Genomic DNA, 13169 nt, shown 5'->3' on the forward strand with positions numbered 1-13169 from the left:
GGGGGTGGGACAGGGACGGATGCATTGAGGGGGATGGGGTGCAGCCCCATTCCTAGCACTCATAGACGGGGATACACATACCTCCAACTCCTGGGTGCCGGCGATGGGGCGACAGACCACGGTTCATCGCAAGGCACGTGCTGCAGCTCCAGCCCAGCCCAGCCATACAAGGAGCGCGAGGAGAAGAGGACAGCAGTAGGAGAAGTGTGCGCCACGCGACCCCTCAACAGCCGCCTGCTGAGAGCTCGTAAGTGGTGCTAGTTCCTCCCCTACCCTGACCCAGCCAATGGGAGCTGTGCCTACGGGCAGGAGGCGGGGCACCAAGCAGAACCCGCTGGCAGCCCCTAAGGCCAGGAGCTGGACATGCTGGCTGCTTCCGGACCCAGGAGCTGTGTGGGCCACGGTGCAGTTCTAGCAGGGAGCCTGCCAGCCCGGTCATCAATGCTGACTGGAGCCATCAGGATTCCTTTTCGACCGGATGTTCCGGTACAAAACTGGACACCTGCTTACCCTACTAGAGAGTGCAGTCAACTGCTTTAGCCAGCATTTTAGTGAGATTAGGGCATGGATGAGTGCAAATTATCTGAAATTTAATCTGGGGAATACTAAAATGATGATGTGGTGGGTGCAGGAAAGCAACCTAGATTAGCAGTTTATTCCCTGGTTTGCTACTAGGGCAGCACAGCTATATTCAGGTGCAAAAAATTAAAAAGTAGTGGTGATTACAGAGACCATGAGGCACTGAATTACTAGGAATAAAAATGGATTGAGGGTAGGTTGTGCTCATCAAGCAAAAAAGGCCCATTCCACTCAAATGGCTTCTGCAATGCAGTTCAATGAAGAGGTTAACTGTTCTGAAACAAAGATCCATGATTTTATATGATCCAACAGTGGCACCCTAAGGTGGTGAAAGAAAATGTACCATTAAGGATGAAATATATCATATGTCTTGAAACATCCGACGAGAATGGGTGCCTCTGAAAACTAAGGAGACACTGAGTATGCAAAACAATGTAAAAAATCATGTGGTAAATCTTGGCCCCAATGAAGTCAATGGAAAAACTCCAGTTGACTTCAGTGGGGTCAGTATTTAACCCCTGATTTTTACCATTTTAGTCACTACTTGAACATGCTTTTAGCTTTTTTGTGCTGTGCACATTTCTGTGGCTTAGGCCAAGCGAAAAAAGATGCTTATTTTAAATACTTCAGCCTAAATTTTCAAAACTGACTTGTGATTTGAACTCCAATGTGATCTTTAAAAAGTGCAGAGCTCCCGCCCTCTGAAAATCTGCCCCCCTTAAGGTATCTCAAGTCGAGCTCCCAAAAACTGAGCCACTTCAAATGACTTTTGTAGGTAATCATTATCTAAAATGTGACTGAAGAAAAACCCAGTTTGCAGCCAATTAGATCTAGACAGAAAAGAATTTAACTCATGGGCTAAAACCTACTGAACCGCATTCTAAATAATATTTGTGAACTTTCAGAGTGAGAAAGACAGCCATGACTATCTACTACCTCATTATTTCAAAACTACTACTAAAAATCATCAGCAAATTATTTCACCTTATGGACTAATAACCTGCCACATTTGTTGTTTTTAAATTCTGTTTTGAGTGACACATGCAGAAAAATGAGTCTTTACATTCAAACATCTCCTTTTTCCTGTAACACACTTATAACTACAGTGAAAAAGAGAGATTGACTGGCTTGATATTTTCCAAAACAACTTCCTCTTAGGTTAGGATTATGTGAGCCATGCTGCATACCAAAACCAATGTTTACAGACCAGTTATTAAACTCTGGAAAAAATGACTTATAATGAAAAAGTTGGCACAACGTTAAAAGCCGCATGCATAATGATATCCTAATAACCCAGTAGATGACTGTATGGTACATGAGCAAAGACTAAGTAGTTAAACTCATTTCTCTTTTAAACTTTTTTTCTTTCAAAACACATCACATTTATTTATTATTACTACAGATTTGCCTCAATGCCCCAACTGAGATCAGTGCTAGGCACTGTACAGATACACAGATACACAGTAAGAGATAATTCCCTCCCCAGAGAGTTTATAATCTAAATAAGATAAAAATAGATACATAAATAGATCAGGTTTAGCATTCCTGAGTTTCAAAAGAGCATCATAGCACACAGCCCACAGCCACAACATTGTGATGCCTACTTGTATGGAGACATTTTTAAAGGCACATTGGCAAACAAAAGCAAATCTATTTTTGAAAATGTACACTCCCGTCACTAACATTTTAGATTATTAAAATGGAAAGAATGTTTAATCTATAATTTAAAGCTCCCAAGGGTGGATTTGTGGCAGAACTTTGGATCCAAGCCCAGTAATTAGAGGGGACCTAACACATACAGTCAGAGCAGCTGGTAGTGAGTCAGAGCAGAACAGCAATAAGCAGCATGCCTCTCAGACAATTGCTGCTAGCCATCCACCTGCTGCTACAAAACCACAACTGTGGCCCAAGGGATAACAGGAGAAGGTGAGGAATGCCACCTTGCCCCCCAACCTCAGCTACTCACGTCAGGTGGCAACATGCCTCAAGTCAAAGGAGGGAAAAGCAACAACTAGCACTCCACAATTAATTTTTGCTAGCCACCTGCCTGCTACAGCAATGGGATTGGAGGAGAAGCTAGCATTAGAGGATAGCGGAGGGCTTCATGATTTCAGTGTGCCCCACTCCACCCCTTGGTCATGTCACTATGTAACATTTTGGCCACTGAGTCACCAAAGGGCCTGGGGAAGGCCAACAGGCTGTGGCAGCTAGCCGGTGTTTAGAGAACATGCCACATGAGTGAATGAGTACCCTGAGCATGCTGCCAGCTGTCCCGAGGGAGGGGAAGCAAGTGTACAGTATCTTGCAGCCACTCCAACAGGGGCCCAGCACACAGCACCATAATCAGGGAGGTAAGCAAACCTGCATGCGGCAAAGGTACTGCTTAAACACAACTGCTGGCTTGGCTGAAAAAAGAGATGGGAACAGCACAGGCTGGTCCCTGGGGAAAGAATGTAAAGTGTGTTTGCAGAGGGCTGGGCTGGACTGCTTAGGCAAGAGGAATGTCAGGGAGTCCATCTCATTGCTGCCAACAATCCCAATATTTTCCCAGGGAAAACTCTCTAAGACAGAAGGTTGTGTGTGCATTATGGGTCTCCCCAGGCCCCACTATCAGGGTGGGACATGGGGTTTCTCTCCAGTTCTCTGAGTCTTCTCCTTCTCTATCTGTCTAGCTTTTTGTAGGGAGAGGGAGTTCCATGGCACCCAACCCAGTTCTGACCATACAGCAGCTTCTATGGGGCACTGGGCCCAAGAATCCTAAATACCCTCCCCAGTCATCCTCAAATTTGAAGCCAGAAGCAGCCAGGAATAGCCTCTTAGGTGGCCCTTAAAGGCACCTATCTCAGAGAGCCCTGTGGCTGCCTACCAGATCCAGCAACAGCAGAACCATGGAGCTGAGGGGTGAGTGTTAGGGCCTCCTCCTGAACCTCCACCAGACCATGCAGCAGCTATGTCCGGACAACTGTGTGGCTCCAGCCCATCACATGCACATGGAGCAGGAGGCAGGCAGGAGCAGCAGGTTGAAAAGCTCCCTCCCCAGAGACTCCTACAACCAGCCGCCACCATCTAAAGGAGCAGAAGGATCCAGCCTTCCCAGCCCAAGCCTCCTGATATTAACCAACGTCTTCCACACTGGACTGTAAAATCCACTGCCAATATTATGCATAATCCCCTCCCCCACTGCCCTACCTGTCCAGCATCCAGCAACTCTCCTCCTCTCTCACCTTGCTCCATCCCAACCCTTCCCTCTCATTCTAGCTGTATCCTACCCACTCTCTATGATCACATCCTCCTACACTCCTGTGACCTCCTCCTCATCACCCTACCTCTTCCCTGTCACCCCTGCCTCTCCCTCCACAGCCTCCCTTCTCCCACCCCATACAGAACTCCCCAGTAGCCCTCCCCTGATGATCTTCCATACACAAAGAACAAATGTGTTTTCAGTCTGGTTACACTATTTTACAGTGAAGGGGGAAAACAAAGAAACAAGAACTACAGAGTCTGGTCCTGTTAACAACACATTTGAACCAACTCACAGAGACTGTGTCCTTGCAGGCACTCTTAAAGCAACAGCAAACAACCCTCCTTTTACATAGCTACACCTCTGCTCTAGTAACAGCTATAACTAAAATACATCATTTCAAAAAGGAAATAAGCATTATGAAGTTGGCATAACCTCTCAACGGAAACACAATCTTACAGCTGTGAACCCATCCGCTCAGCCTCATTGACTGTCACCCCTGGCCCTGTCTCATCTTGTCTTTTAGTAGACTGTAAGCTCCTCTGGGTACCAACCATGCATTTTACTTGTTCTCTTACACAGCTAACACCCTTTAAATGCTGACTACGTGAAAAATACAAGCTGACTGGCCATCTCCAACAGGAACGGATGAGTTCCCCCACAAGCAGAGATGAGAGGAGCAGCAGGCCAAGTCTGATTTAAAAAAAACCAAGTCCCATGTGCTACTGCATAGGGAGAGCCTGGCTATTGACCAAAACTGTCCCTCCCTGTGTAGGGAATCCAGGCGCCAACTCAGCCAAATCCAGACTATTGGCAATTCTGCTGTCTGGGCTGGGAGGAAAAGTCTGTCAGGAAATGGGGACAAGGAAAGGAAGGAGGAAAGAGCTAGCTGTCTGGGATGGCAGGGAGGGCTCTGAAAACTTGGTGGATCAACCCCCTCTCTTTTCACCATGTATGGTGCTGGTTTATTTTGTGCCTGTCGCTCCTCTTGGACAGTGAATCCACACTGGTTGGTCTCACTTTCTGGTTCTCATGAGCAGGACAATGCTATTCTGTTTGGTTTCTCAATCCTCAGGGGAACATTTAGATTAAAAACAGCCAGACATTTAAAAAAAATCTTAAAGACATGTATTTTTGTATTTGTTTTGATAAAAATCTGTTTACAAAACTGAAATTAGAGGCCTACACTACTTGACCATGTCTTTATAAGCTGCCAAAATCATCATCAGACACTGAGACTGTCTATAATGCAACTGCGAGTGTGACTGCAGCTTGGATAAGCATAGCTGCATTAGCTTGAATGTAGCTAGTCTGGTCAAAAATAGCAGGCAAGACATGGGGGAACAAGCTTCAGTACAGGCTGTACAAGCTCTCCTGGGACCCTGGGTATGTACTCACATTGCCAGCCCATGGCGAAGCTCATGCCACCGTGTCTTCACTGCCATTTTAGGTGAGGCTAAAACTAGTGTGGGTATGCCTACCTGAGCTGCAGTCACACCTGCATTGTGGACACAGTCTATGTGAGTAAGGGCCAGAGTCCTGAGAAATGCTGAGCACCCACACCTCCCAGTGTCTTCAGTGGGACTTCAGCATCTCTCAAGACCAGGCCCTTTATCTAGTGAAGTAATGATGATATAAAGATGGAAAGGAATCAATCAGATGTTTAAAAATAGCCCTTACCTAGAAGAGAAGCAGAGCACTGGTCAGTCTCATACACCGTGTGTGCGATGAGATGACTATTACAACAATTTATGGACACCAATTAAAGAGTATGACTTGGAGGAGAAATCTCTCTGTGTGGTGCGTGCCTCTTATGTTTGTGGTTTTGTGGCAGCAAAATAATAAAACTGTTTTAATTGGCCATTGCCCAAACAGCATAACAGAGCTGACCAAAATGTTTCAAAGCCAGACTGTTACAAAATGAATTCAATTTCTGAAATCCTTGGAACTTTGACAAATCTACTCTGATTTGTCTAAAATCTGTATTACATCAGACTACCCTCTAATGCACATCCCAGAGCGAAGGGCTCACACTAGGGACAGTGCGTCACTTAAGACATAGTTATGCACTCAGCATCGGGCCAGTGTGATCTCAGTTATATGGTGTAAATCCAGAATAGTGCCAGAGACTCTAGATATTCACTGGTGTAAACGAGATCAGAATTTGCCTCCATAGGGTTTAACTAGGGATTAACATAGAGCATACGGCTTTGTGCAGGGCCCCTGCTCTGGGCTGAATTTCACCCATAGTAAATTAGGATTCTCTGGCAGCTGGCCTGTAACCTTTGAATTTTTCTGGTTGATGAACTTAATGTACAAAGACTTTTTTTTATCAGTAAACTCTGTTGGGCTGGAAACTAAGCTCCAACTCCTACTCCTTCTTCATGCCACAACATTTTTATAAAACTGGATAAACATATCTCATTGAACCAAGAATGTGAAGGGTAAAACACCAATACATGGAATAACACAATATAGCCTGACAAACAGGACATTTGTATTCTAAAAAAACGTGACTTTTCCAGTCTGCTAAATGATACAGCAACTTTATTTAAAAGGATCCTTTATTACTACAATTTACTTTCAAGAGATGTCTGAAATGGATTATCACTCGTATTCTGTCTTGTTTTTAAAAGTTGATGAAAAAAGAATATACAAGTATGAAACCTCCAACACACACACAGTATCAGCCTCACTACTAAGCAGGTCAATGGATCTTCAACATTTATGCAAACTGAAACAAAATAGAGGATTACCTGGGAACGCTCTAATTATCTGGCATAATCCTTCTTTTCTGCAAAGCAAGTGCTGAATCTCTGGGAGTGTATTTACCTGAAAATAATACAGAGATGTTCTAGTGAGTTCACCAGTAGATGCACTGTCTTTCACAAGCCCTGCATGTTTTCTCGTATACTTTATCAGGGACACCTCATGTGTGAAACTCCTATTGATGTCAACATTGATTTATGACTCCCTGTGACCTGGAAAATAGAACTCTGAGGTGGGAGCTCCTCCTCCACAATCACCACAAGGCAAGTTTCAGACTGTTTTTCCTCCTCCTGAACGCTGTGATTCTGTCACCCCCACAGTTTCTGCCTCCAAAGCTTCTTGCTCCTCTACATGTCTATCAATCACCCTCATTCATAGCACAGAAAGAGCACATAGAGAGGAATGATGATCCAATGTTTAGAGTGTTAGCCTGGGATGTGGAAGACCTATGCTAAGTTCCTGCTCTGCCACAGACTTCCCTTGTGACCCAGGGCAATCACTTAGTTTCTCTATGCCTCAGTTTCCCATCTGGGAATTAGGGATGATCGTACCTCCCTAGCTCACAGGCATGTAGTGAGGATGAATACAGTAAAGATATTGAGGTACTCCGATAGTAAGTAATGGGATACTTATAAATACCTACAATGGTCAGATGGATTCATAGGCTGTGTCAGCAGTCATGTATTTACTAAGGCACCTAATGGAGAAATAAGGCTGGAAATTAGAAGAAGGTTTCTAACCATCCAGAGGAGTGAGATTCTTCCAACAGGAGTAGTGGGAGCAAGCAACCTAGCTAGTTTTAAGATGGAGCTTGGTGAATTTATGAACAGGATTATACAATGAGGTTGCCTGAGATATCACTCCTATGTCCCTAAATATCTTTGAAAGCAAATGTATCACAATTTCAAAGGCATTAGGTTGGTTTGTCTTCAGTGACCTGATACCCAAGAGATATTTCCAATGCTCTGATTGCTAATTGTTCTGTTATGTGGGCTTATGGCCCTACGAATTAGTAGTAAAATATCATACAAAAGCATACTCCGTGGGGTAATCATTCCATCTCTAAACAACAGTTGGCAGATGGCATCCTTCCGCTAAGCCCGGCTCGCAGAGGAACATAACCATATTCATGGTACTGGATTCCAGTGTGATTTTATATGGATAATGATTTATCAGTAACACTGCTCATTTTTTTCCCCATTCTACATTACCTTGTTGCAGGATGGCCCATAATGTGCCGTGACATATCTAATATTCAGTATTGCTACTACTAGCAAGACATTGGCTTTCAATAAAGCCAATTATAGCTCAAATGAATGATAGTGGGTACCACTCCGGTTCAATTAAGTGTCAATACAATTTTGATAGAGAAATGCTGCCCTGGGCTAAAGGCAGCTGACTGTTGCTGGCACTTGGCTTCTTCTCTAGGTGTGCTGGAAATCACTATACTCCAAGAGCATGTGCTAGCAGCAGAATAGAAGCTCAGTGCTTTTGAAAACCAGGCCAGTACATTAATTCCCTAAATATCAATTTAGCAACCTAACTCTGGCACTCAGTTTTGAAAATCTTGGCCAAACTGTTTATATAACCATGTGCATAATTCCCATTAATAGGAATATATGTATACAAGCCACTCCTGAGTTAGCTCTGTTGTCCTGGGCCATGGGAGGAGGCTCTTTTCCCACAAGATCTTCAGAATAAATCAGGTGGCTGTTTCCCTGGCATTTGAAGATGAGGGAGTCACCTGGTAGACTTGCTGAAACCCCATTAGGCAAGAGCAGGCAAAACCTACTATGCAGAGGTGGCTGGTACATCTCTCAACCCCCACATGAGGTTCACTCTGAGCACCTTTTCCTGCCCCACTGTTGTAGGATGGGGCGGCGCGAGCAATAGGCCTCCCACTGTCATTATTTTTTTCCCCTTTACTTTTGATTTGATCATATTTTTAATATTTGGCAAATTTAGGTGCTTTCTGTACATATTTATTGTAAATCTAAATAAACAAACATTGAGTGCCAAACTGGTTCTCTGTGCTGCATAGATGTAAAGGAAGATACTGTCCCCACTTAAAGGAATTTGCAATCAAAGGGCTTCAGCCCAGATTTTTAAAGGTATTTAGGCAGCTAAGGAAGCAGATGGGCACCTAGGGGATTTTTAAAAGCACCTAGGTGCTTAACTCTCATGGCAAAACCCTACGAAGCAAAAGTTGCTGGGAGTTAGGCACCTCAGTGTTTTTGAAAATTGCATTAGGCACTTATCTGCATCTCTAGGCATATAAATACTTTTAAAAATCTGCCCTTGGTCCTAAGAGTCGCCCCACTCCTAGATGTAAAGTTACACATGTGCATAAGCCTTTGCAGGATCAAGATCCCAATCAGATAGTAAATACAAATTACCGGTACATATGTACTGGTATAACATGCCAGATGAAGAACTATTCTTGAATTAGTGAGGGTATTTATAGATTCCAAGGCCAGAAGGGACCAATGTGATCATCTAGTCAGTCCTCCAGTATAGCACAGGCCCTAGAAGCATCCCAAAATAATTCATAAAGCACACATTTTAGAAAAAAAATCCAGTCTTGATATTGTCATCACTAATAAGCTTTGTGGAAGAAATCCACCCCTCCAGAAGACCCTTTCATTCTTGTGCACCTTTATTTTTCAGAATGCAATTTTGTGCCTGCAATTATTGTTTGTGCAAAATTTTTGAAATTATGAGTCAAATTAGGCATGCATTTTTGTTCCCACAATTTTGCAGGTGCAAATAACTGCGCAATTTAAGTCACTTAGATGTTTGCACCTGCAAGTCAGATATTTAATCAGGTACCTTGATAACTAAGTAACCTAACTTGTGCCTAAAATATTCAAAATTCAGGTGGAAAAAGTGAGGGCCAATTATAGACATGCTTAGAAGACTAGCTCATACTGGCACTGATTCTGCAATTGACTGTATGTGTGCAAGACTGCTGTGCCCATGCAGGTCCAAAAGGATTCCAGTTCAGACTCCACATGGGCGCAGCAGTCCATCCGCACGCTGCCAGTTGCAGGACCAGGGTCATTGTTTGGAGAGATGCTTGAACTATGTTTGTAAAATGACAATTATATATAAACACCGTATATATATATATATTTTTAATTCCTAGAGCCAATCCAGCCCTTGCATAAGTGGCACAACTCCTGCTTACATTTGGCTGAACTGGTCCCCAGTCATTCTGACACTCTGAATGTATTTTCTAGCTGTTTTTCTGCATTCCTAAAGTTTCTTCTCTCAAAGAGACATTTGTTACAATTTTCTTTTACTTCTATATTTCTTGTGATGCATGACAATTGAATTTTGAGTATGGCATAGAGTCCAGAAGCTCAGATTGGAAAGAGCAAACCGTGACATCCAGCTGTAACAATTTTCAATGTCTATGAACATCAACATATTAAACTACACACAAATTGAAAGCATTAAGACATTGCTCTTGATCTCTGGATAGGATATCTACAAGAATGCAAATATGATATACGATAAACATCCCTGAGTGGGCAGTGAACTTGGAAACACAGCTCTGCTTTACAGTTTAATGAACCACATTTTTAGACCATAAATAGATAAGTGAACACTATTTTTGTTAGTGGGTGCTGAAAATGTGGGGTATTCCAAACAAAAGATGGCATGTCAATACTTTACCTTCTGGAATAATTCTAACTTATGGAAGTCATCTATTGGAAAGCAGTCTGTATCATCGGTTTTACTGGAAGATAAGCAAATCAGAAGATCCCAAGAGCTTAATTTGCCTATGAAAAGGAACAGAAACATATTGAGAAAAAATATTATGCAATTTCAGCCTCAATAGAAAAATATACAGAGCCAAATCACGAGGACTAGCAGACTTGTCAGAGTATTAAATATACTACTAAGTGCGGGAGTAGGGGTGGGGTGCTTTGCTTTTCTATCCAGCACCACAATTTTTTTTTTTTTTGTTAGTTCCAGGATTTGGGACAAATTCAGAGCTGATGCATTAGGAGGTGTATGTAAAACTTCTCACAGCCCTCCCCTGATGCATGGATCTAAGATGGTGTAATTTATACATTAAGGATGTGGAAGGTGTTAAATTAAAGCTGAGTAGCTCCCTTCCTGCTTTAATTTGCTCTTTTTCCACACCCAGCTTCCCAGCATGTATAATTTTATGCCAAATGTCATTGTCACATATAATCTTCCAAGTTCTTTTTCTTTGAGAGTTAGTTAATTTTAAGTGTTGCAAATAATGCTTCTATTGTTGTTGATTTGGCTGTAAGGTTCTGTGCAGAGGAAGCTGTTGGAAGCAGCAAGACGGTTTGCTCTGCTAGACTCAGTTCCTGGAAAGTGGGCATTAGATTGTCAGCATACCATTTGTCACCATCTCTGTTTCAGGACTGCTGCATAAAATCAAGCAAGTTATACTTGGAATATATCTAGACTCTGAGTTACTGATTTCCTTCCCCACTGGGAAGCTGACCCAGAAGACCCCAGATTTTTGCCACCACTCAGCAGGGTAGCAACACTTGTGTCAGAGATGGGACATTGATTTTGGAAGAAGATAGAACAGTAAGTTACACCAATTTACACTCCCTTACACAATGGAAGAGTGGGTACAAGTAAGTCTAAAGCTGTCTAAGGGCAGTTCTACACTACTGCTTAAATCGATCTAACTTACATCGCTCGGGGGTGTGAAAAACAGGGCCGGCTCCAGGCACCAGCCCACCAAGCTTGTGCTTGGGGCGGCACCTGGAGGGGGGCGGCGCGGCGCTCCGGCCGCCGGGGAGAGCGGGGCCACGGCCGGGCTCGCCGCCCTCTCCCCGGCGCTCTGGCCACCCTCCCCCCCGGCGCCCTCCTCCCGGCCGCCAGGGGGAGAGCGGAGCCCCCGCCGGGGCTCGCCGCCCTCCTCCCAGGGCTCCGGCTGCCCTCCCACCCGCGGGCGGTTTTGCCTGGGGCGGCAAAAAAGCCAGAGCCGGCCCTGGTGAAAAAGACATAAACCATTGGTGCAGCTGCACTGATGTAGCGCTTCTAGTGTAGACCTGCTCTAAGCTAAAGTTGTCTAATTTATACCACCTTATGCATCATCTCTGTATCTGGCCCTTTGAGTTAGATATGCAACTCAAATTTTGGCATGTTTTCTCTCACAGATATTCTGAGCAATTTAGACTGGCCCAGTCTCTTTAAAACAACCAAATTAGCCAAGCCCTGCTGAATGCACAGGAGCAGAGAATCACTAAATGGGTAAGCACCTGAGGCACAGGAAGCCAGACACAAACAAGAATCTCAGAAGGGGCAGTCAGAAGGGAAATCGGAAGGTGGAAACTAAAGCCAGAATTGGCTTAATCTAATGGTGCTAAACTCTTGTTAACTATTGTGGTGCAGGTTCGTTTTTGTTCCTACCTTCACAGTTGGAAACATTAAATATATTTTATTTCATGCTGTCTGTAGGACCCTTTACTTGTATAAGTCAACCCAAAGGCTTGGCCCCTGTGACATTCTGCATAACAATTTTTTGCAGCCTTTCCTCCCCAAAATGTAATTATTTCCCACTATGATCCCATCACCAAACACAAGGCTGGTTGAAGGATTTGTGAGAGGGTTGGCGAGATGGCCCAAATTTAATATCAAAGGAGTGTGTAGAATGTGCATCCATGATTGTAAAGCAAACTAGCACCTTTTATTTTTAGTGAATGGGCTACAAAGCTTAAGAGCTCCGGTTTTATTTACGTTGCATTCATTATTGGAGAATGATTCTATTTCTACATCAGGAAAACAAATAATACTATATAAAAATAATGCATTAGAGGTAAGTAAAATTTGGGTATGAGACTTGAGTAGGTGCCCCTTTATGAAACAAACAAAAAATAAGTAGATACACCAGGGACGTATATAACTAACAAACAAACTCACACTCAGAGAACAAAAAACATACTAAGAAATACTTTGTTTTAGAGTAAAAGATGTATAGCATTAATAACTAATACTGTGATTTTCACCAGTCATAATTATCAGATAAGCACAGTGTTAAGTCTCTGACTAGTAAACACATTTTAATGAATCATTATAACTGAATATAAAACAATGTCTAGATGTGTTCGAACCGAGGGATGGAGTAGGAATTACCAGATCTCTGATGTAATTCATCTCCTCTTCTCTGGATATTGCTACATCTCCCAGCCTCAAAAAGATACTATAGTGCAAAATGTTTGCTTTTAGGACACATCAGACTGATCCAGACGTATTTACAAACAAAACAAAAAAAAGACTCAGACAAAGATAGCCCCAGCCATACTCATTTCTAATCCCACTGCCTAGGAACAGAGTTCTTGACATTTAAGGACAAATCTTCAGGCTCAGCTGGGCTTCTGCTTTGTATGCCTGCCATTATTTATGTTTGCAATTAGGATAATTAGACATCTAAGCATGCATTACTTCAAAGCAGCACAATCAGAACTGAAAGAGGACCTACCTAAAGGAGTACACTATACTCCCCAAAAGGGGTGTCTATTTAGTACTGTATCTTGGCTTCAGACCGAAAGGTGATGATGACATTGGCCCTTCCAATAGACCAATA

At 43.2% G+C, this 13169-nt stretch overlaps 1 protein-coding gene across 1 annotated transcript in view; it reads right to left on the bottom strand.

Moving 5' to 3' along the window:
* CPED1 (cadherin like and PC-esterase domain containing 1) overlaps positions 1-13169 on the bottom strand; it is a 200018-nt gene that overhangs the window by 152479 nt on the left and 34370 nt on the right. The window contains 2 exon segments of the mRNA XM_029910837.1: positions 6577-6652; positions 10268-10374. Of these exon segments, the coding sequence (XP_029766697.1) occupies positions 6577-6652; positions 10268-10374 (183 nt within the window).

This window comes from Terrapene carolina, unplaced genomic scaffold (genome assembly GCF_002925995.2).
Source record: "Terrapene carolina triunguis isolate 2854851 unplaced genomic scaffold, T_m_triunguis-2.0 Scaffold68, whole genome shotgun sequence".
Classification (NCBI taxonomy): domain Eukaryota; kingdom Metazoa; phylum Chordata; order Testudines; family Emydidae; genus Terrapene; species Terrapene triunguis.